The following is a 24771-nucleotide window of genomic DNA, read 5'->3' as shown; positions in this document are numbered from 1 at the left end:
TAAGGCATGGTCTGACGATAATCAAGGTATGGTCACACGGTAATTAAGGCATGGTCTGACGTAATGAAGGCATGGTCACACGGTAATTAAGGCATAGTCTGACGAAAATTAAGGCATGGTCGCACTATAATTAAGGCATGGTCACACAGTAATTAAGGCATGGTACCACTGCATTAAGGCATGGTCACTGAAAATTAAGGCATGATCATGGTAAATGAAGGCATTTCGCACTGTAATAAAGGCATGGTCTGACTGTATATTAAGGCATGGTCGCACTGTAATTAAGGCATGGTTTGCAATAAATTTTAGACATGGTCGCATGGTAATTAAGGCATGGTTACACTCTAATTAAGGCATGGTCTGACGAGTAATTAAGGCATGATCTGACGACTAAGGCATCGTCACCCACTGTAATTAAGGCATGGTCTGACTGTAATTAAGGCATGGTCTCACTGTAAATAAGGCATGGTCGCACTGTAATTAAGGCAGGTCTGACGATAATTAAGGTATGATCACACGGGTAATTAAGGCATGGTCACCATAATTAAGGTATGGTTGCACTGTAATTAAGGCATTGGTCTTACGATAAATAACGCATGGTCGCACGGTAATATAAATTCATGTGATTGAGTCTTTAAGTTTTTACAACTTATCAGCATTATACAAACACATAAAATAAATAAAGACTGTACAGGATAATGGTGGAAGTGATTAACCTTATTGAATACATAATATATACTTATATAATACATACATTGACGCTACATTCATTCATTCATACATAACATACATACATACATAGCATTGTAGCACGGTAATAAAGACATATTTCCTTTTATTATTGATATTTATACAGTTCGGTCTTGGCAACGTAGTCATACCTCAAAAGAACATTTAGTTTTCATGTTTAGCTAACACAGGCGCGTGTGCAGACATTTACGCGGGCCCCGGTCCCCAGACAGTGGCGAGCAAAATGTCGAGTCATTCTGCCGTGGAAAATTGGAAACAAAAAGAGAAGATAATCTACTTTTGCACGGCGTAGACCCTACCACCCCCCCATCAACCTCGTTACGCTAATGTATTTGTTTACGTATATGAACGATTTTATAATGTTATTTTGACCTTCCTTTTACTTGTTCATTCCCCTTGGGATATAATTTTAATTTTATTCTATGCTAATAGTAGTAGCAGGAGCAGCAAACAACAATAATAAATAAATAAATAAATAAACAAAGTACATACCCCTTCTTAAACAAAGAACTAGCAATTGTCAGGGACGTACCTGTTGCAATTTTAGTCAGGCTCTGGGGGGGGGGGGGGGCAGATTTCGGGCTGAGATCCCGACTTTTGTGGGTATTTTAACTCCATATACATAGGAGACACGTCAGGGTTTAATTTGTATAATGTTTCATTTGTTTATAAAAAGTAGTTCCTCCCAACAAAGATGTTGATCTAAAGTCCGGCTATGATCAATCCGTTTTAGTTCGAGAAAGAAGGTTGTTTGCAATTTTAGTACATTGTACTGCTTATCGACCAAGTGTTGGCTCTATAGTTTCCTTTACCTGTGACGGGATATTAATGAATTAATATTTACTCGACTAATGGATAAATCACTTTGCCCGGGACCCGGTTACGCGACTGGGTACTCTATCAGCGACCCATATTATGTTTGTTAATCCCCCCAACTTAATCGAGCACACATTCAACAACCTTTCGATGAACATCAGACTTGAGATGAGAGAGAGATAGAGACGCGAGTATACTTGACGGACGAGAGGAATCTGATTAAGAACACAAGGTATTATGTCAACAATATTGAACGTTAAAGTTGCACCTACGTACAGTCTTTTGGATTTATTTTAACCCCCGAGTAAGGTCGAACTTTGGATTTAGCGTCTAGCTATGACGTCTATGAGCAGATTACTAAGGTGTACAATTTGGACATGTTTACTTGGTATGGTTTATAATATATTTAAAGATGGCGAAACTGTTTACAAAAGTTGCACTATTTGAGTTAAAGCTATTTCTTCCCTGTAGTTTCCTATTTATTTACCAAGACATTTCATTGTATTTATTATACATGTTAGTCAAACATATTTTTAAAATGTATAAGTGAACTAATTGTGTCATCAGTTACTAGAAGGAAATGTTTTATTTAACGACGCACTCAACACATTTTATTTTACGGTTATTTGGCGTCAGACATTTGGTTAAGGACCACATTACGGACGAGAGAGGAAACCCGCTATCGCCACTTCATGGGCTACTCTTTTCGATTAGCAACTAGAGATCTTTTATATGCACCATCCAACAGACAGTGTAGTACATACCACGGCCTTTGATATACCAGTCGTGATGCACTGGCTGGAACGAGAAATAGCCCAATGACGGAGGTCGATCCCAGATCGACCGCGCATCGAGCGGGCGCTTTACCACTGAGCCACTAGGAATTACGGGGTAGGGCGGTGGGGAGACGGCTGTGCCTCTCACTGGGAGAAGAAAAATGTACGTTTTTGTCCTACTTATATAAATAAAGAAAAATTCGGCTTTTGTGACCCCACCCAAGCTAATAGAGACTGTGGCCCCATTAACAGAGGTTATGCCCCACTCCCCACTCCAGATACGAGTCCCATCCGCTTGGTTTTAGAAGGGTACTTACGAAAATGCATTATATATTATGGCAATCTTCCACAGAAATACCAGTCCGATCAACATATCTCGTTTTAAACAAACCACAAATAAACTTCTTGTAGTATCGGAGCACTTCAAAAATCCGGGGTGTGATTAATTGAAAACATTTTATTGCATATATGTGTATGTATGCATGTATAACATGACCAGCTGTCTATGGCGGCCACTTCCAGGTCCACCCAACTCAATTTACAGTATATTTTACCTCTATATGACAACCACCTGCTCAACGCGGTCAGTGGCCATTTTTTTTTAAAACCAAAAAGGTAAATGGACCCGTCTATGGCGGCCAAAAAATATAATTGGAAACCTGGCCGCAAAATTTAGAGACAGATTTCTTTGCTCTTTCGGTCACTTTGTTTCTTCATTTTATTATATAGGTGTGCATAAACACGTACGTTAGATGTTTAGTGAATTAATCTTTATATGTGAGCAATATCTTAATCTTCTGAGTACCGAAGTTAACAAGTCGGAAAACATAAAGCAAGTGTTTGCTTAGATGTACTTAGCGGCAAACGGTAGATCAGTGAAGTTAGTGGTGTGTGCTATTACTCCTAATTACCCTTATCCAATAACATCGGTGGTATCACCAAACACAGTTGTTCAGACAGATTGTCGCCTAAAACAACTGGAGATAAACATGCCAACTCAGGCCGGACTCGGGGTAGGCGAGTTCGAAACCATAGAGGTATAGGAGCACGTTAAAACCGTATATAAGTCTAAGTAGCATGGTGGACATTATTGGGGGGAGGGGGCATTGTTTGTTTCGGTTATTATTATTATTATTATTATTAGTAGTAGTAGTAGTAGTAGTAGTATTAGTATGTTACATCTTATGCTACTTCTATATGACGGCCACCTGCCTATGACAGCCATTTTTCAGTGGTCCCGTGAGTGGCCGCCATAGACAGGTTGGACTGTATACACACACACACACACACACACACACACACACACACACACACAAAAGGATTGGGCACACGTTATCCAATGTTCGAGGCCCTCCCCTAATTACAAACATTAAATTGTACAATAATGGCGACTGCAATTTTCAATAAATAAATAAATAAATCATAATAATAGGTCAACTACCACGTTATCATACATTTAATAGGTCAACTAATGTGCATGCACGACTTTAATAGGTCAACAACTGTGCAACCATGCCTTTAAAGGGACATTCCTGAGTTTGCTGCATTGTAAGATGTTTCCGACTAATAAAATATTTATACGATTAAACTTACATGTTATATATATATATATTCTTGTTTAGAATATCAGTGTCTGTATATTCAATGTGTTTCTGATCGTCTTAATATTTGTAAGAAGCCCAATTCGGAACATTAAATTTAACCTAGTACAAATATTAGAACGATCAGAAACACGTTTAATATACAGCCACTAATATTTTATGCAGAAAAATATATTTGATATGTAATTACAACCGTTAAAAAGTCTCTGATAGTCAATAAGATCTTAAAAATTGCAGCAAACTCAGGAATGTCCCTTTAATATGTCAACTACCGCGCGACCAAGCCTTTAATAGATCAAGTATCGCGCGGCCATGCCTTTAATAGGTCAATTACCACACGACCATGCCTGTCTTGGGTGCACTGCCGCGCGACCATGCCTTCAATAGGACAACTACCGCGACACCATGCCTTTAATATACCAACTAACTACGGCAACCCATGCCCTTAAATCCAACGTAAAAACAAGACAGCGACTATCAAAGTTAAAACAAACAAAATAACGACAATGTGCGAACCGCTGACGTTATTGGATTTCAACTTTCTAAGTTGTTTCGCAAAGGTGTCTTTTCTCGCCAGATCACAAATACTCATGGCGTTTGTCAACGCCCCCGCCCCAACAAGTCTGTGGTGCACCGGAAATGCTGGGTCGACGTAGTAGGTCCACGCCATCTTTGGATTACGCAAGAAATCCGCAAAAGTTGGCTTTATGCCAAGTTCCTCTGCCAGTTGGTCTCGGTACTCGAGGTTCTGGAACTGAAAATAAGAATTACATAATGATACATAGAGAGCGAGCGAGCGAGAGAGAGAGAGAGAGAGAGAGAGAGAGAGAGAGAGAGAGAGAGAGAGAGAGAGAGAGAGAGAGAGAGAATTAGACAATGATACACTGATTTGGGTTCCATACAATATGCATCACATCGCAGACCGTCGCAGATCAACAGAGTCGCAAACAGTCCGATTCTGCGTCAATCTTCGTTCGTGTCCGTCGATCGACGACCAGCTTCATATTTTATGAAAACCAGACTTTAAAGATGAAATGTCGCGGAGACAGTACAGATAGCTGAAGTGTGTGTCCAAGACAGCGTGCTAGAACTTTAATTGAATATGGGGAGTGAACAGCCACTAAAACACTCGCCTGAGAGCATTTAGTCGCAGAGACGTACATGTACCTCCTTCGTGGAACCGTTCTGTTTTTTCCCCACCATAATAAATACCCTAAGACTGGTGTATCAAAGGTCATGGTATGTGCTGTCTTGGCTGTGGGGAATTTCTACTCTACCTAATAACTCACAATACATATAAATGCTAAAACAAAACAGTCTTTACAGGTACGTACCTTGGAAACTAAGGATGGTGACTTCAGGCCTCTAAGAATTAAAACTTTGCGTAATCCATTTATGAATTATTACACAAAAACAAATTCAGTTAACCCATTTCTTTTTTACGTAAACCCGCCATTACCATGTAAATGATGTCAAAAATTCAGAGCGTGATTGAAAAATGATTATGCAAAACTACTAAAACTATACAAAAATGGGTTATGCAAAACTATACTAAAACTATACAAAACTGGGTTATACAAAACTATACTAAAACTATACAAAACTGGGTTATGCAAAACTATACTAAAACTATACAAAAATGGGTTATGCAAAACTATACTAAAACTATACAAAAATGGGTTATACAAAACTATACTAAAACTATACAAAAATGGGTTATGCAAAACTATACTAAAACTATACAAAACTGGGTTATGCAAAACTATACTAAAACTATATAAAAATGGGTTATGCAAAACGAAACTGTAGCTCTCACAGTTTTTAGAACCATGTGACTTTAAATGTGCAAAAATACAACAACAACAACAACAGTAGTAGTAGTAGTAGTAGTAGTAGTAGTAGTAGTAGTAGTAGTAGTAGTAGTAGTAGTAGTAGTAGTAGTTGTTGTTGTTGTTGTAGTAGTAGCTGTAATTGTGGTGGTGGTGGTAGTAGTAGTAGTTGTAATAGTGGTGGTGGTGGTAGTAGTAGTGTTAGTAGTACTACTACTATTAGTACTAGTAGAAGTAGTAGTAGAAGTAGTAGTACTAGTAGAAGTAGTAGTAGTAAAATAAGTAGTAGTATTAGAAGAAGTAGTAACTGAAATAGTAGTAATAGAAGTAGTAGTACTAGTAGTACTAGTAGAAGTAGTAGCAGAAGTAGTAGTAGTAGAAGTAGCAGTACTAGTAGAAGTAGTAGTAGAAGTATTACCCTTTTTTAACCAACAAAAAGAAAACTCCCAAAACGATCTACCTTGTAATTGTATCGTCCAAACTTGCGAATAATCATGTCATTACATTCGTCAACTTCGTCAGCCATTTTGCTTCTGGCGGGAAGTTGGTGTTTTCCGGCAAACACCCGAGAGGCGAATCTAGCCTGCAGTTCGTAGACTGGTGGCGCAGGTCCTACCGTCTTCAAGATTGAGCCAATCAGAGCCAGCGTGTCATGAGAGTGTTCGAGAGGAAAAATCATCTTGTAGCAACGAAGTCGGCCATTGGCTAGAGGTAAAAACGTAAAACGTTTAAATGGCCACAAACAACAATTTTGCCCTAGTCAGTCCCTCCTGCCCCGAAATTGGTCACTGGCAAAGTCAGAGGCTAAATCCGAGGTGGGCGTGCATGAACCTCTGTGGATATGGGCACGTAAATAGAGTTCCCATCCCATCCTAGTCAGAAATCGTGCTCGCAACGAGCGTACTTGAACATTAAATTGATATAAGCACGTTAATTCTCGACATCTGACCTGACAGTCATTTGTGGGCATACGCTTTACGCTTTGTGATCCCCATTGAGGTGCAGAACGACACATTTACATGGTTACTCTCTCTCTCTCTCTCTCTCTCTCTCTCTCTCTCTCTCTCTCTCTCTCTCTCTCTCTCTCTCTCTCTCTGTGTTATTTTCACATTTATTTGTAAGAAATAACTACAAATTAATCGATCCCACGCATGATGTTTCCATGTTTATTTGAAGAAAAATAATTTCTAAAAGTCTTGTACTTGACGACAAAAGGGGTTTCCCGAATAGTTTGTGGCTAAATATAGGATCTTTGTTTCTTTGTCAGATTATGGAGAAAAAAAACCCCTTAGTATTTTGAATGTGTACGCATAAAACAGTGACGTCACAAGTTAATGTGTGTGGCACACTCTCACGATTCCACCCTAAAATACGTTTTTTTTCCTACTTGTAAATGGAATTATTTGGTTGTAATTTTTATAATCATATAGCTGAAGTTATAAACTTTATGTTTCAACGAAAGGAAGAAAGAAATGTTTTATTTAACGTCGCACTCAACACATTTTATTTTCGGTTATATGGCGTCAAACATATGGTTAAAGACCACACAGATAATGAGAGAGGAAACCCGCTGTCGCTACTTCATGGGCTACTCTTTTCGATTAGCAGCAAGGGATCTTTTATATGCACCATCCCACAGACAGGGTAGTACATACCATGGCCTTTTATATACCAGTCGTGGTGCATTGGCTGGAACGAGAAATAGTCCAATGGGCCCACCGACGGGGATCGATCCCAGACCGACCGCACAGCGAGCGAGCGCTGTACTACTGGCTACATCCCGCCCCATGTTTCCCCTTCTATCTGTCTCTCTCTATCACTCTACCTCCCTCCCTCTCTCTCTCTCTCTCTCTCTCTCTCTCTCTCTCTCTCTCTCTCTCTCTCTCTCCCTCCAATGTCGAAAAAACCCAACGCCCCCAAAAAACTACACAAAAACAACAACAACGTATTTGAATAACGTGCTCAGGTTATGATTAAACAAATATTCCTTTCCTTTCAATCGTAAATTGCTAAGTCACTATATCTATCTATCACGCCCCACCGCTCCTACCTTATTGACAGTGCAGAACACAGTGACCTTCGGCACCGTGCCACTAGACGACGCTTGTTATTATAATCTAACAAATATCTAGTACGCAAAGGTTACCTGATGCAATTTTCAGCTGTACCCAATTACTAGACAGAACGATGTATATATATATATATATATATATAATTATATAATATATATATATATTTACTATATATATATATATATATATATATATATATATATATAAGAAGCCGAAACTGGATATATATATATTTTACGGTTATATGGCGTCAGACATATGGTTAAAGGGACATTCCTGAGTCCCTTTAAGGATGCTGCATTGTAAGATGTTTCCAACTAATAAAATATTTCTACGATTAAACTTGCATATTAAATATATTTTCTTGTTTAGAATATCAGTGTCTGTATATTCAATGTGTTTCTGAAGCCGTCTTATAATATACGAAAAGAAAATTGTAAGAAGCCGAAAAACACTTTTAATATACAGCCACTAATATTTTATGTCTTCAAATAGGTTCGTACGTACGAAAAAATTTATATAATTTAGGATCAATAAAATAAAATTTAACCTAGTACAAATAGTATCTGGGCTACCAGGATGACCAAATTCAATTAAGGATCAAACACGTTTAATATACAGCCTCTAATATAAACATTATGCAGATTTTGAAATATATTTCCATATTGTAATTACAATCGTTAAAAAATTCCCATCGTCTCTGTACATAGTCGATAACATCTATAAAAATTGTACCAAACTCAGGAATGTCCCGTTAAGGATGAAGGACGGAATGCAACTCACTGTAGATCTAATTTAAAGGGACATTCCCGAGTTTGCTGCATTGTAAGATGTTTCCGACTAATAAAATATTTTGATACGATTAAACTTGCATATTAAATATAGTTTTAACAACAACAAATTGTTTAGACTATCAGTGTCTGTACGTGGTATACCAACGTCTGTGACATTGAAATGGAAATATCCCGTCTAAAAATAGATTAGACATTGTCTGCTCAACGGTTTTTTTTCTCAGAGGCCCGTGCCTTTTTATGAAATACGAAAAATGCATTTTGTGGTATTACAAACACCAGGATTACCAGGATTATCAAAAAACACTTCAGGTGAATGGAATTGTATATTCTAAATAATAAACGGTAAGTAAAGTGCAATTTTATTTGTGAAAAAAATGGGTTTAATAGTGAAAAACAACGCCGTAATGGTTAACAACTAGCCGTAACTAGGGTGTGTCCTGTCGCTCGTGTCCGTCTCGCCATACCCTTGCGGTTAGGAATGAAGAAAATGTTTTATTTAACGACGCACTCAGCAACTTTAATTTACGGTTATATGGCGTCGGACATATGGTTAAGGACCTCAGCTAGGGGTGTGTGTGTGTGTGTGTGTGGGGGGGGGGGGGGGTCAATGGGGAGCCCCCAGAGAAAATCGGAAAAAAATTATAGACACTTTAAGAAAATCCTCTTCTTAACCGTTTAAGGAGTTTTAGACTATTAACTACTCAGTTTCCCCCACAAAAAACCCCCGAAAAAACAACTAGCTACGGCCCTGGAGCTAAGAGATATTGAAAGAGGAAACCCGCTGTCGCCACTTTATGTGCTACTCTTTTCGATTAGCAGCAAAGGGATCTTTTATATGCACTATCTCACATACATGATAGTACATACCAAGACCTTTGTTACACCAGTTGTGGAGCACTGGCTGGAACGAGAAATAGCCCAACGACGGGAATCGATCCTAGATCGATCGCGCATCAGGCGAGCGCTGTACCACTGAGCTACGTCCCGCTCCCCGCGTTTGGCACCCAATAGCCGATGTATTTTTCGTGCTGGGGTGTCGTTAAACATTCATTCATTCATTCATTCATTCCCGCTCCCCGCGTGCGGCTAGGATGCAATTGAAATCAATGGTTTATAAACAAATCGCTCGGGTTGCCCGCGTCATTTTAGGATACGTGTTCAATTAGGAGGCAAAAACCTCTTACCATCTTCAATGTGAGGCTCTATAAAGGACACATCTCTGTCGTAACCAGTGGCAAAGACAACAGCATCCAACCCACCAATCACAGTCCCGTCATCACACCTAGCCTCGTTTTCGCCGAGAGAGACTACTCTTCCGGTTATGACGATTTTACCGCACACTACTCTCGTGGGTACGTCATCGTTGACCATGATAACGCCCTCTAGCGGGGACAGTCGGGTCGAATCCCATAATCCGTATGGTTGATATTGTTGTTACAGCACATCTCCATAAACCTGTTCAGTAAAAAGGGTGGCAGGGAATGGATTATTCGTCTACGGGTGTGGTAGTCGAATCCGGTCCGCGGGGCTAACCAGCAGCCAACACCGATACTTAAATAAACCTGAATTAAAACACTATTGAGAATAATATCTGTGAACGAGAGAGAGAGAGAGAGAGAGAGAGAGAGAGAGAGAGAGAGAGAGAGAGAGAGAGAGAGAGAGAGAGAATAAAATATTAGTGGCTGTATAGTAAACGTCTTTCTGGTCGTTCTAAAATTTGTACTAGGTTAAATTTCATTTTATTTCCTAAAATATATTTTTTTCGTACGTACGAAATTATTTGAAGACAAAATCCGGATTGGGCTTCTTACAAATATTAAGACAACCAGAAACACATTGAATATACAGACACTGATATTCTAAACAAGAAAATATATTTAATATGTAAGTTTAATCGTAGAAATATCGTATTAGTCGGAATGCAGCAAACTCGTCGTAACGAATCCTCTATGTATGTGTGTTTTAACTAAATACAGTGTATCCAGGCGCTTGTGCATACATTTTAGAAGAGTGTGGGGGCTAAACATTGGCTAGCGAAATGTATGAGGGGTTAAGACATGCTTCCCCGGAAAATATTGAAAACAAGAGAACATTTGCTTGATCAAAGGGAGCGTTCGACTGCCGTAATTTTTCTGTTACAACAGCATTTACAGAAATGAATATTTTGAGCGTGAAATCCGGACCACAAAACTGTAATACATGACGATCCGTATATCTGCACAATGCTGAGCTGAATGGGTATTTGGTAAAATAGTGGATGATTCCACGAATCTCTATCTAGTGCTTCATCTATAAGAGGACAGCCACTCCCGAGGAGATCCTTTACTGGAGATTTTCACCACTATTGCATAGCCGCAAAGAGGACTGCCACTCGCAGGCTCGGTTTACTAAATCAAAATTAGCACCGGATAGAACTCATTAGAATACGTACAGCTGTGATGACTGATGAAGGAAGGAAGAAAATGATTTATTTAACGACGCACTCAACACATTTAATTACGGTTATATGGTGTCGGACATATGGTTAAGGATCACACAGATATTAAGAGAAGAAACCCGCTGTCGCCACTTCATGCGCTACTCTTTCCGGTTAGCAGCAAGTGATGTTTTATATGCACCATCCCAAAGACAGGGTGGTAGATACCACGGCCTTTGATACACCAGTCGGTGTACACTGGCTGGAACGAGAAATAGCCCAATGAGAGCACCGACGGGGATCGATCCCACACTTACGCGCGTGAAGCGAGCGCTTTACCACTGGGTTACGTCCTGTCCTTAACAGTGATGATGTCAGGTGTTGGCTTTGTTCCCGTTATCATTTTGCAACGAGAGTTACCGTACAATATTAACAGTTGAAAATTTAAATTTCCCAAAGCGAGAACCAAACGATTTAAAAAATAATGTTTACCTTTCAATAACAGTCCTTTAAACAAACAATGCCATAATCACAGTGTTTTTACTATCATTATTGTTTTGGTTAACTTCCTCCTTTCCTAGAACTTGCCCTATGATAGTGTCTGACTGTTCTTAAAATTATCCATTATTCATTAAAAAGGAGGATTTACCTATTGTTGTGTGTATGCGTGATCCTGTATGTAGTGTTTTTATATATTACGGTGTATACGAGTATCGTGTGCATTTGTTGAAGTATGACAATGGGGACTTTTTTTTAAGGTAATATAGTATGTATGTGTATTTTATTTCATTACATATCCATTGAATCTTACTATATTTTAGAAGAGACATTTTGAAACCGTGTGATAAATTTATGTATGTGTATCACAACATATTACGGTGTATCGATCTTGGACCATTTTAAAGAGGAGGATGGGGACTGCATTTAGCGAAATTTTTGACTTACTGACGTCATATATGATTTACAAATGACGTCACATCGTATTTTAGAAACATTACACAAGGCTGCCGCAGAGTATGATTCTTAACGTAATATCCAAGAAAGGAGTTTTGATCATAGATTAAACAAAGTGTTGTTATGACGTTAAATTAAAATACGTGTGATGACTGTAAAACAAGGAAAAAATGAAGGTAACGCAATAAACACATTTAATTACACATATTGGTGTCGGATATTTATTAAGGACCATATGGTCTACAGATAAACGGTTACATAATTCACGGATTTTCCCCTGATTAGCACTATCTTTCATATGCAAAACTGTTTGTACACGTCTAACGTACCACGAGCTGCTACAGCTGCTGCATGCTTGCAACAGTCGCAATAAGTGAAATTGATATAATTCCGCGTCATTGTAACTGGCATCTCTGAATGTTATTGATATCGATTGTGAAGCTATTACAATCATATTTAATGTTTGTTATAAATCACAGTTTGTGGATCATAAATACATTATAACATTCGCGGAAGTTTTCGCTCGGGGAATAAAAAAATTCCCAAACTCGTTTCATAAATTCTGTATGTTACCTCCGCTTATGTAATAATCTATATTGTATTGCATTGTATTGTATTGTACCTTTAATGTTTGAGTATGTAAATACTGACTTTTGCACAGATAGCACAGTGGTAAAGCGTTCGCTTGATACACGGTCATTCTGGGATCGACCCCCGTCAGTGGGACTATCAGCAGACTATTTCTCGACACAGCCAGTGAACCACGACTGGTATATCAAAAGCATTGGTATGTTCTATCCTGTCTGTGGGATTGTGCATATAAATATCCCTTTCTACTTATGTAAACATGAAGCAGGTTTCCTCTCTAAGACTGACTACATGTCAAAATTACCAAATGTTTGACACCCAATAGTCGATGATTAATGTATCAATGTGCTCTAGTGGTATCGTTAAACAAAATGAACTTTATTCGCGGATTATACAAAAGTGTGGGCAATCTGATTAAAATTAGCTCTACTGGTCTCACCAGTAGATCCAACAGCAATGCATGGACTCCCATGTCCAGGTGACATTTCATCTATAAATAGAAATTTAAATATCGACCAATTACACGTCGCCTTTAATAACGTTATTCGGGAGCATACAAATTCTAAAAATATCGGTCGAGACTATTTATGCAATAGGCGAACTTGGTATATTTCAACATTGAAAAAACAGGGGGGAAAGTGCAGTAATAAACTCTGGATTGTATACTAGTATAAACAGATTTTATGGCTATATCATCACATTTGTTTGCTCGTCTTGAAACGAATTTTATATAAAATTTTATATTGAAATTAGTTTCCGGCATACTTCGTAATTCACCCGAATCATTTCGTATACCCTCTGCATAATCCCGAATGTTTTCAAATTCTTTTCAAATCACTGGCATGATTTTGCAAGTAAGGTTTTGGTTGGTCGAATGAAAGGTCAACTGGACATGAGCTCCAACGGGCTGCTGTTAGATCCACATGTAATAGTGGAGCTAATTTTAATTAGATTGAAGTGTGAGTTGTGTTGTAGGGCAAAGGTTATCATTGCTTTGCTTGAGAAAATATATACATACCTGCTTTGCTACATGACTAATGTCTGCGGCGATATCTCCTGCTGAATTCCCATTGCCTAAAACGTAAGATAAACAACATAAACGACAGGTGTTGCTAGAAGGCCAACATAAATAGATATTGTAAAGGGAAACAACTCTGAATGTTCTGAATGCTAAAAAATTAAAGGCCAGGGATGTTCGCCTTATGAAAGAAAGAAAGAAATGTTTTGTTTAACGACGCACTCAACACATTTTATTTACGGTTATCTGGCGTTGAACATATGGTTAAGGACCACACATATAATGAGGGAGCAAACCCGCTGTCACCACTTCATGGGCTACAGTTTTTCGATTAGCAGCAAGGAATCTTTTATATGCATCATCCTATAGACAGGATAGCACATACCACGGGCTTTGATGTACCAATCATGGTGCACTGGCTGGACCGAGAAATAGCCCAATGGGCCCACCGACGGGTATCGATCCCAAAGCGACCGCGCATCAAGCGAGCGCTTTACCACTGGGCTACGTCCCGCCCCCCAAAAAGAAAGGCGATGCTTGGTTTATTTGACGACACCACTAGAGCACATTGATTAATTAATCATCAACTGTTGGATGTCAAACATTTGGTAATTTTCACATATAGTCATCAGAATGAATGAATGAATGCATGGTTAACGACACCCCAGCACGAAAAATACATCGGCTATTGGGTGTCAAACTATGGTAAATGCAAACAAATAAGGTGATGATCAACATCAATATAAAAGTTCAAGATTTAAATAAAAACAGTGTAAAGAACTGTGCAAAAATACAAATATCACAGATAGATACTGACTTTTACTCAAAATTTCAATTTTGTGCTGTATTGGCCATACAGCATGTTAGAGAATGTTAGACCCCTGCACCACGGTGAGGTTACAGCACGCGCAGGGGTCTCAGAGAGAATGTTAGACCCCTGCACCACGGTGAGGTTACAGCAAGCGCAGGGGTGGCAATGTCAGAGACTAAGCCCGCAGGGGTATAGTCATCAGAGAAAACCAACTACATTTAATTTTGTTTAATGCAGAAAGGGATCTTTTATATGCACTTTCGCACAGACAGGATAGCACATACCACGGCCTTTGATATACCGGTCGTGAGCATGCAATACTGGATTAATGTTAATGGCACGGAATTTGGCGTAGGAAGCGGGGGGGGGGGGGGGTGCATGTGCCTCCACTTTTTAGCAGCAGGGATTATATATATGTATATGTATATGTATATGTATATGTATATGTATATGTATGTATGTATGTATTGGTCGGATAATGACGGAAATGTGATGTTGTCTCACCTATTATAAGAACGCTTTTATTTTTGTACTTCAGGTTACTTCTGTACGTCTGCGAATGTTCCGAGCTCCCGCCAAATTTCTCCACTCCATTTATCTTGGGCATGCGCGCAGTCTTGCAGAATCCGGAACACACCATGACGTAATCGAATACGTCCGATCGAACAGACTCATGATTTTCAGTTTCGACAATCCATCTTCCGGTGACGTCATAGTCGGTCGCCATGGATACAGAGAGTACTTTTGTGTCGAACTGAATGTGTTTTGTCACGTCGAAGTGGTTGGCGTAATTTCTGAGGTAACTAAAGAACACGCCGTACGAAAACAGGGGCGGACAATCTTCCGGAAAGGGGAAGTCGCTGAAAGGGGTGGTCCATTTACTGGTGTTGGTGATCAGACATTCGTAGGGACGGGCCCCGTCGTCAGGGTAACAGTGGTCAGAATAGTTCCACAACCCACCTAAAGTAAAGACATATTCAATCAACCATTTCAATTAACTAAATATCGAATAAATACACACAGAAAGCATGCAAACAAAAGAAAACAAAAATAATAATCAAATCAAATCAAATCTAAATCTGTAGACTAAACACTACAAAACACACACACACGCACGCACGCACGCACGCACGCACACAAACACACGCGCATATATATATATATATATATATATATATATATATATATATATATATATTGACATAAACATAAAATAAAAGATAAAATAATAAAATAAAACAATAAATAAACACAAATAGTAATAAAACTAAATAAATCAATAAAGAAAACGAGAGCGAAAACAATAATTAAAACAATAAAAAACAATAAATAAATGAAATAAATAAAATAAATAAAGAACTAATTTATATAACTATTATCAGTTATAAAAATTTGCTATGGACTTTTATTTACTTCACTGGCGTTGGATCAGCAGAGATTTTAATTAATTAATTTTAGTTCAAACAAAATTAAACATTAGTAGAAACAGTAGCAAATAATCAAATTAGAGCAAGTCACCACGATGACTCAGCCTTGTCCATATATGTGTAATGTTGTTTAGGAAAGAAATACAATAACTGAGAGAGAGAGAGAGAGAGAGAGAGAGAGAGAGAGAGAGAGAGAGAGAGAGAGAGAGAGAGAGAGAGAGAGAGAGAGAGAGAGAGAGAGAGAGAGAGACAGACAGACAGACAGACAGCAGAGGAAGAAAGACAGAGGAAGAGAGATAGAGAGAGATTTTGAGGTAAGGCGATGTAGCAGGGTTAGAATGAATAGTGAATGTTTAATACCACCCCAGCACAACCATGTACATGGTTATAATACGCCGCGTAATACGGCATACTATTGCGTGTCAAAGAATGATATATGCCGATCAACATCAATAGAAAAGTTATTTAATTATCAATAAAATGACAATTTCACAGCTGTGTAAGACACAATGGCGCATATTGAACGACACATGACATGTTCAAAAACATGACATGTTCAAAAACACAACAACATTTGTGGCAAGATCATGAAAAAGTGTTTAGAGCTGTAGTATATATTGCTCAAAATTAACAACGCGAAACGAGAAAAGACATTTGAAAAAATTATCACCCATAACTATAGAACTAATTAAAACAAGATAGATCGAAAGTATTAAATATTTACAGAGTTAAAGAGACATTCCTGAGTTTGCTACATTGCAATAAAATATTTCTACGATTAAACTTACATATTAAATATATTTTCTTGTTTAGAATGTGAATGTCTGTATATTCAATATGTTTCTGGTCGTCTTAATATTTCTAAGAAGCCCAAACTGGATTTTGTCTTCAAATAATTTCGTACGTACGAAAAACCCCAACATATTTTAGGAAATAAAATGAAATTTAACCTAGTACAAGTATTAGAACGATCAGAAACACGTTTAATATACAGCTACTAATATATTATGCAGAAAAATATATTTGATATGTAATTACAATCGTTAAAATGTCTCTGTTAGTCGATAACATCTTACAAATTGCAGCAAACTCAGGAATGTCCCTTTAAGGCCAAATGCCGTTTGACTTTCATGAGAAGTGGAGGCGAGATTTAGATTAGTCGGTTGAGTTCTCGCTTGAAGTGCTTGCGTCGCAGGATCGAATCACATCGGTGGATCCATTCAGCTGATTCCAACCAGTGATTCTTTTGTCTAACTAATATATATATATATATATATATATATATATATATATATATATATATATATATATATATATATATATATAGTCGTCTTTTACCACCATTGAAAGAGGACACATAGGCTCCCATTTGTGTATGTGGGACAGGCTGAGGTTTGCCCACCTTAAACGAAAATGCCCTAATCTGAATAACATTTATTTATATTAGCATTGCTATCAAACAGCTATATAGTGTTGCAAACAAATCGCCATGCATATTCATGTGGATTACAACCAATTTTGAGGGTAGAATGATGAAAAATTCATGGTAAAAAGGTCCATCGCACATTTTTCCCGAATATCTGTATCATTTTTGCCCGAATTGGAGGTCAAGCTCTCCCCGTCTCGTACGCTTATAACAGGGCGTGTGTAGTTCCCAGCCAACTCTGCATCAACCTCTGACTTACTTTTAAGTTACTAACCTATATCGCTACGAAGCTCAAAGCACACGGGTTCGAGTCCCTCATCCAGACATGACTTGATCGCCGTTAGTCCCGCCACTCCGGCGCCTACCACGGCAACGCGACGGTTTGACGTCATTACCTGCAACATACACGTAGAATACTGTAGTGAAAACGAATGTGATATTTTATTTATTACCCACCTTCAAATATTTTAAAATCTAACAATTACTTCATAATATAACATAACTCAACGAGACGTTTCTTGTGCGCAAAATTTATATTACTCGACCGCTATGCGATCTCGTGGTGTAATTATCTTGCGCACTATAAATGACTGAATGAATTACTCTTTAACGACACCCCAGCACGAAAAACATTTCAGCTATTGGGTGTCAAACTATGGTAAATGCAAAAATAATGTGATGAGAAACATCAATATAAAAATTCAACAGTAAAATTAAAGAACTGTGCAAAAAATACAAAAATCACAGATAAGTAATATTAAAATTAGGAATAAAAGTCAGTATCACGTACAAATTGTAATAACAGTTATGAATGGAATCGATAAGCGCACTATAAACGAATACAATAAATAACATGACAAACAACTCGTATGTGGTTTTGTCTGTACCACACACCCAGATGTTCACCAGGTGGGTAATAAAACAGTTTAAGAGTCATAGCTGTTGTCCGTAGATGTCGGGGGGAAGGGTGGGAGGGGAGGGTTGTTGGGTCACACAACCGGGGTGCGGTAGGTTACTTGCTAAATAATAATTTTCGGCTAAAGCAACATCACTAGTACTATACAGAGGATAATAAATGCTACATAGATAATACTACATGAGTGGTTGTTAGATATCATTTATCTCTAGCCCCCCTACAACATATCAACAAGGGGGGGGGGGGGGGGGGGGGGGGCTAGAGGTGACACGAGTTAGTTCGTGACACACTTCCTTGGCCACAGTGACACTGACAGCCAAAGTTCATCGCTATCATTCAGATGTTTAAAGGGAACATATACACATATAACTCGCATATTTATAACCAGTTTAGTCAATAATCAACTACGTTAAATATAATGCACATGAGATGACTTACATATCGACGCTGACATTGATCACCTGCAAGCAGATCGTAATAGTAGGTTAGTTCTGACCCTACCACTGTAGCCTCGGTTTGGAAACGGCAAGGGTGACTGACCGGGCGTTTAGTTACGAATATCTCCATATGTGTAGTGATAGTAAACCAGTGCTCTACGACTACCATATTATGTCGACTTGTTGGGAAATACATTAAGAAATCCTCTTGCTGTTATTTGTAGTGAAAACGTGTTGCGGTACCAGATTTCTTCTCTAAATTGACCAAATATCGCAATAATCATTTGTTAGATATTAATACAGACCACTCAGACACGTAGGAACGATATCTGGTTTTTGTGTGTGTGTGTTTGAGAGAGAGAGAGAGAGAGAGAGAGAGAGAGAGAGAGAGGGAGAGAGAGAGAGAGAGAGAGAGAGAGAGAGAGAGAGAGAGAGAGAGAGAGAGAGAGAGAGAGTGTATGTGTGTGTGTCAGTGTGTGTGTATATGTGTGTATGTGTGTGTGTTTGTGTGTTTGTGTATGTGTTATGTGTGTGTGTTATGTGTGTGTATGTGTGTTTGTGTGTGTGTGCGTATGCGAGTGTGTGTATATGTGTGTTTGTGTTTGTGTGTGTGTGAGTATGTGTGTGTGTGTGTTTCTGTGTGTATGTGTCTGTGTGTGTGTGTGTGTGCGCGTTTGTGTGTGCGTTTGTGTGTGTGAGTGTGTCTGTGTGTGTCTGTGTGCATGTGTGTGTGTGTGTGTGTATGTTTGTGTGTGTGTGTGCGGAGGGTATCACAATTTCTAGGGTGGGGTGGGGCACAAGCCGTATTTTACTTTTATTTATATAGTGTAGGATAGACAACCGTACATTTTCCTCCCCCCCCCACCCCCCTCGGTTTCTACGGACCAGCCACTTGATATTATACGAGAAATAAACTGATACATACAAAATAACACTGACATTTCATTCTAACATACGTAACACTTAATGCCGATTAAACGAAAGGAAATAAATAGCCCGTATGGCCATTTTGAATTCCGTGGAAATATTTTAATTGATGGAATTTGTTCGTTGACATTTTATTATTGCATTATTTTGATTTATCCCTTAAAATGTCTCTGAAACCTTTAAAGTCTAATATTACGACAAATATGAGCAAACTGATGCATTTGAAATGAAAATACCGTTTATTTCCAGCATAAATAACACTTAATGTTGATTATTCGAAAGTCTGGTATTTTAATTTTTGTAATTTGTTGATATTTTAGGGGCGGGACGTAGCCCAGTGGTAAAGCGCTCGCTTGATGCGCGGTCGGTCTGGGATAGATGCCGTTCGGTTGGCCCTTTTGGCTATTTCTCGCTCCAACCAGTGCACCACGACTGGTATATCAAAGGCCGTGGTATGTACTATCCTGTGTGGGATGGTGCATATAAAAAAATCACTTGCTGCTAATCGACAAGAGTAGCCCATGAAGTGGCGACAGCGGGTTTCCTCTCTCAATATCTGTGTGTTCCATAACCATATGTCCGACACCATGTAACCGTAAATAAAATGTGTTGAGTGCGTCGTTAAATAAAACATTTTCTTCTTTTAATATCCGTATGGTCCTTAACCATATGTCCGACGCCATGTAACCGTAAACAAAATGTGTTGAGTGCGTCGTTAAATGAAACATGTCCTTCCTTCCTTCCGTTGTCAATTTATTATGAACATAAGCATATTTCATTATTTGGATTTATTTTCATGTTTCAATCTAGTCTGGGCACCCATGCTAGCTTCAAACCTTTAACAACCACACATTGTCATCGTCATCTGAACGACAAACTGGCCTCGGTGGCGTCGTGGTTAGGCCATCGGTATACAGGCTGGTAGGTACTGGGTTCGGATCCCAGTCGAGGCATGGGATTTTTAATCCAGATACCGACTCCAAACCCTGAGTGAGTGCTCCGCAAGGCTCAATGGGTAGGTGTAAACCACTTGCACCGACCAGTGATCCATAACTGGTTCAACAAAGGCCATGGTTTGTGCTTTCCTGCCTGTGGGAAGCGCAAATAAAAGATCCCTTGCTGCTAATTGGAAAGAGTAGCCCATGTAGTGGCGACAGCGGGTTTCCTCTCAAAATCTGTGTGGTCCTTATCCATATGTCTGACGCCATATAACCGTAAATAAAATGTGTTGAGTGCGTCGTTAAATAAAACATTTCTTTCTTTTTCTTTCTGAACGACAAAACCGTTATCCATGATTGAAACCGTATCTCTGCACAATAATGAGCATTTGACAAAATAGTGGTTGATTCCATGAATCTTTATCTAGTGCCTCGTCTATAGGAGGACAGCCACTCCCGAGGACCCTGCCCCTCCCCCATCTTGTCCCAAACCGGCCCCTGGCGATGTCAGATGTCGGCTCCGGGATGGGCGTGCCTGAACCTACTTCTGGATAGAGACATGTAAAACGAGTTTCCATGCCCATACACTCCCGAGGACTCCGCCCCTCCACCATCTTGTCCCAAACCCTCTCCTGGCGATGTCAGATGTCGGATCCAGGATGGGCGTGCCTGAACCTACTTCTGGCTAGAGACATGTAAAACGAGTTTCCATGCCCATACACTCCCGAGGAGATCCTTTACTGGGCCCCGTTCCACAAAGCGATCTTAGCATTACTATCGCCGTAAATACCTACTATCGCCTCCTTAACTTAGTTCTACGATCGCCAGCCTGTACGTTCCACGAAGCGATCTTAGCACTACTATCGCCGTAAATACCTACTATCGCCTCCTTAACTTTGTTCTACGATCGCCAGCCCGTTCCACGAAGCGATCTTAGCACTACTATCGCCGTAAATACCTACTATCGCCTCCTTAACTTTGTTCTACGATCGCCAGCCTGTACATTCTACGAAGCGATCTTAGCACTACTTTAGCCGTAAATACCTACTATCGCCTCCTTAACTTTGTTCTACGATCGCCAGTCCGTTCCACGAAGCGATCTTAGCACTACTATCGCCGTACATATCTACTATCGCCTCCTTAACTTAGTTCTACAATCGCCAGCCTGTACGTTCCACGAAGCGATCTTAGCACTACTATCGCCGTAAATACCTACTATCGCCTCCTTAACTTTGTTCTACGATCGCCAGCCTGTACGTTCCACGAAGCGATCTTAGCACTACTATCGCCGTAAATACCTACTATCGCCTCCTTAACTTTGTTCTACGATCGCCAGTCCGTTCCACGAAGCGATCTTAGCACTACTATCGCCGTAAATATCTACTATCGCCTCCTTAACTTTGTTCTACGATCGCCAGCCTGTACGTTCTACGAAGCGATCTTAGCACTACTATCGCCGTAAATACCTACTATCTCCTCCTTAACTTTGTTCTACGATCGCCAGCCCGTTCCGCGAAGCGATATTAGCACTACTATCGCCGTAAATACCTACTATCGCCTCCTTATATTTGTTCTACGATCGCCAGTCCGTTCCACGAAGCGATCTTAGCACTACTATCGCCGTAAATATCTACTATCGCCTCCTTAACTTTGTTCTACGATCGCCAGCCCGTTCCACGAAGCGATCTTAGCACTACTATCGCCGTAAATACCTACTATCTCCTCCTTAACTTTGTTCTACGATCGCCAGCCCGTTCCACGAAGCGATCTTAGCACTACTATCGCCGTAAATACCTACTATCGCCTTCTTAACTTTGTTCTACGATCGTCAGCCCGTTCCACAACACAGTGTAGCTTACTATCGTCGTAAATTACTGTGAAAATTTACAATAGGTACGAGACAGTTGTAAGCCACTAACGTAGCAGTCAAATGGCAGTTAAATGATGATTTGGTCATTTTCTAAGAAGGATTCTAACTTTTTGTATAAAACTGGATCTAATATATACCAAATACCTTTTATAAAACTCAGCGTTGGATGAAAAACATTCTAAGCCATACAACCTTCACACGAAAATACGGGAGATAACTCTCATGCCTTATACAATCGGCAATTATGGCCTCAGATCACAGTTATCTTCCCATTTGGTTGTCCGGAAGTTTGTCCGGAAATTTCACCGCGCAAGTAGTCTGCTGTTTGACTGTGATTATTTCATGGCAGACAGCTATGAAGTGGCAACTGTTTGACTGAAGTGACAGGGGATAGCATGTAGTTTGTAAACATGTGTAACTTGCTGACATTGAAGACTTGTTTGTGGTAATTCCGGCCCATGCAAAAGTAGTGCTTTTTGTGTAAAATGGGTGTACTCCGGCCTGGTGTAGAGGGTGTGTCTGTTTAAACCAATATGCTGGGAGAAAGAGCTGGACAACAGGGGTTGTCCTTTTCAGGGTATGTGTCCCCCATGCAGGCAAAGGTACATACAAAACTTCACGGGCCTGCTGATATTAATAAAAATGTTATAGCCACTAAGGCTATATAGAAACATATAGCGAAATTAATTGTGGTCTGAGGCCTTATCGCTTAGCAAATAAACTGACAAAGTTACTTCAGTGTAAAGAATATTTTAATCATTAAAGGGGCACTTACGACTACCGTAAGGTTGCTTTGTGGAACGGCTGTAAACTTTACGGTGCCAGTTGTAAAATTCATCGTAAGTCACTACCACTTCGGAACTTATTCACGATGAGAACAGACGTGTCGTCTTGTACTCTCGAGTTGCCCCCCCCCCCCCCCCACACACACACACACCTGGGGAGACTCTTATGCAGTTATGGAAAACTTTTGGAGTATCGCGTCTCGTACACGTCTCGTACACGTCTCGTACCGACGAAGAAGAGTCGATGGAGGAAGAGGAAAAGCGCGCCAGGAACGGCACGGGGGGGGGGGGGGGGACCAAAGCTGGCGGCTCAACCTGAGTTGACGAGACCAGCCCTGCGGGAACCGTCGACCACCGAGAGGGACCGACTCAACACCGCGGTGTGTGAGACACCCCACGACGACCCTCCATCGCCGACCGTCACGTGGCCCAGGCAGAACTGCCGGTATCGCCGGTACAGCCAGTCGCCACGCCACAGGCCCGATCAGCCGCCGTTGGCAAGAGGAAGTCAACATCACCGACCAACCAGCCAGCCAAGACCGAGAGACCAGCGCCGGTAGTCGCCCCCCCCCCCCCCCCCGAAGAGTCCGAGTGGACCGTCGCAGTGAGCGGACTGAAGAAACACCTTCATCAGTACATGCAGGGGGACACGACAGACCCGACCAAGCTCCGCGGCAGTTACCTCAACGCGGACTGGAGACCCCTGGAGGACGGCAGCGAGTACGAACTTCACAGCAAGATGTTCGGTACTCACCACACCGTAGTCGTGACGCACCGGAGGGAGCAGACCTATAGACAGGCCATACTTTCGAACAAGTTGGATAACCGGAATCTACATAAGATGATCCGAGCGGTCTGCGGCCCCGACTACGGTACGGTAGTCAGTACCCTGTTACGACGCCGACATCTGCTGCCGAACCTCCGGGACACTCCAGCCTCGCCGACGTAACAACCAAACGGCCTTAACGAGGCCACTCACGTGGACGTATAGATCGGACTTTAAAAACTTTTAGACCTTCGTTCAAAAGTTCATGTCGAAATTACTTCTTTTTTTTTTTTTTAATATTATTAAATAGTTCGATCCTCTCTTCTTTCTCTTATTTATTTTTGGACTGTCCTTCCAAAATGCTCCAAATTATATAAATATTCGACCGAGCAGTCAATTCTTTTTATTTTAATCCTACTAATTTCTTTTACTAATTGCTATTTTCAAAATTCTGTCCATTTTCACCCCCCCCCCCCATCCCAAATCATGCGTGTTATCTATCTAATTTCATTTTGACCCCCCAATCTAATCTAGCGACCAAATTTAATGAGTAGAATTTTCTTTATTAATTATATTAATTAGAGATGCGCATCAAAATTTTAAAGGCCCACTATTTAATTTTTGGATCTAAATTTCAAAATTGTCCCCTTAATTTTGTCCTGTCCCGGAGCAAGTCACTGGCTATCCAAAGACAGGCCCCGGGACGGACATGCTCGAAACTCTAGTGGTATATGAGCATGTTAAAATTATTCACTACAATTAACCTTAGCTACAATTCTTTCGTGGAACGGGGTCCAGGGCAATACATCTTCCTGCACCGCTGAAAGAGGACTGCCACTTAAGGACGATTTTCT

General features: G+C 40.1%; 1 protein-coding gene across 1 annotated transcript; it reads right to left on the bottom strand.

Moving 5' to 3' along the window:
- Positions 1-4091: 4091 nt before the first annotated feature.
- On the bottom strand, positions 4092-17670 carry LOC121390336 (dimethylaniline monooxygenase [N-oxide-forming] 2-like). The gene is made up of 5 exons (XM_041522129.1): positions 17553-17670; positions 14930-15385; positions 13615-13670; positions 6233-6532; positions 4092-4697 (listed from the first exon to the last, which is right to left on the bottom strand). Exons 1-5 carry the CDS (start codon positions 17668-17670, stop codon positions 4389-4391), a joined length of 1239 nt encoding a protein of 412 aa, XP_041378063.1. The 3' UTR covers positions 4092-4388.
- Between the last annotated feature and the right edge of the window lie 7101 nt (positions 17671-24771).

This window comes from Gigantopelta aegis, chromosome 15, assembly GCF_016097555.1.
Source record: "Gigantopelta aegis isolate Gae_Host chromosome 15, Gae_host_genome, whole genome shotgun sequence".
Lineage (NCBI taxonomy): Eukaryota > Metazoa > Mollusca > Gastropoda > Neomphalida > Peltospiridae > Gigantopelta > Gigantopelta aegis.
Note: the sequence above shows the minus strand (reverse complement) of the source record. Positions and strands in the feature narration are given on the sequence as shown.

What these genes read in the sequence shown, in the direction of transcription:
- LOC121390336 (XM_041522129.1), bottom strand. Translation starts at nt 17,670, where the DNA reads ATGACGTCAAACCGTCGCGTTGCCGTGGTAGGCGCCGGAGTGGCGGGA. An exon ending in TGAGCTTCGTAGCGATATAG is followed by an intron (nt 15,386 to 17,552) that starts GTTAGTAACTTA and finishes TCTTTACTTTAG; the next exon opens with GTGGGTTGTGGAACTATTCT. An exon ending in TTAGTCATGTAGCAAAGCAG is followed by an intron (nt 6,533 to 13,614) that starts GTATGTATATAT and finishes AGGAGGGACTGA; the next exon opens with CTAGGGCAAAATTGTTGTTT.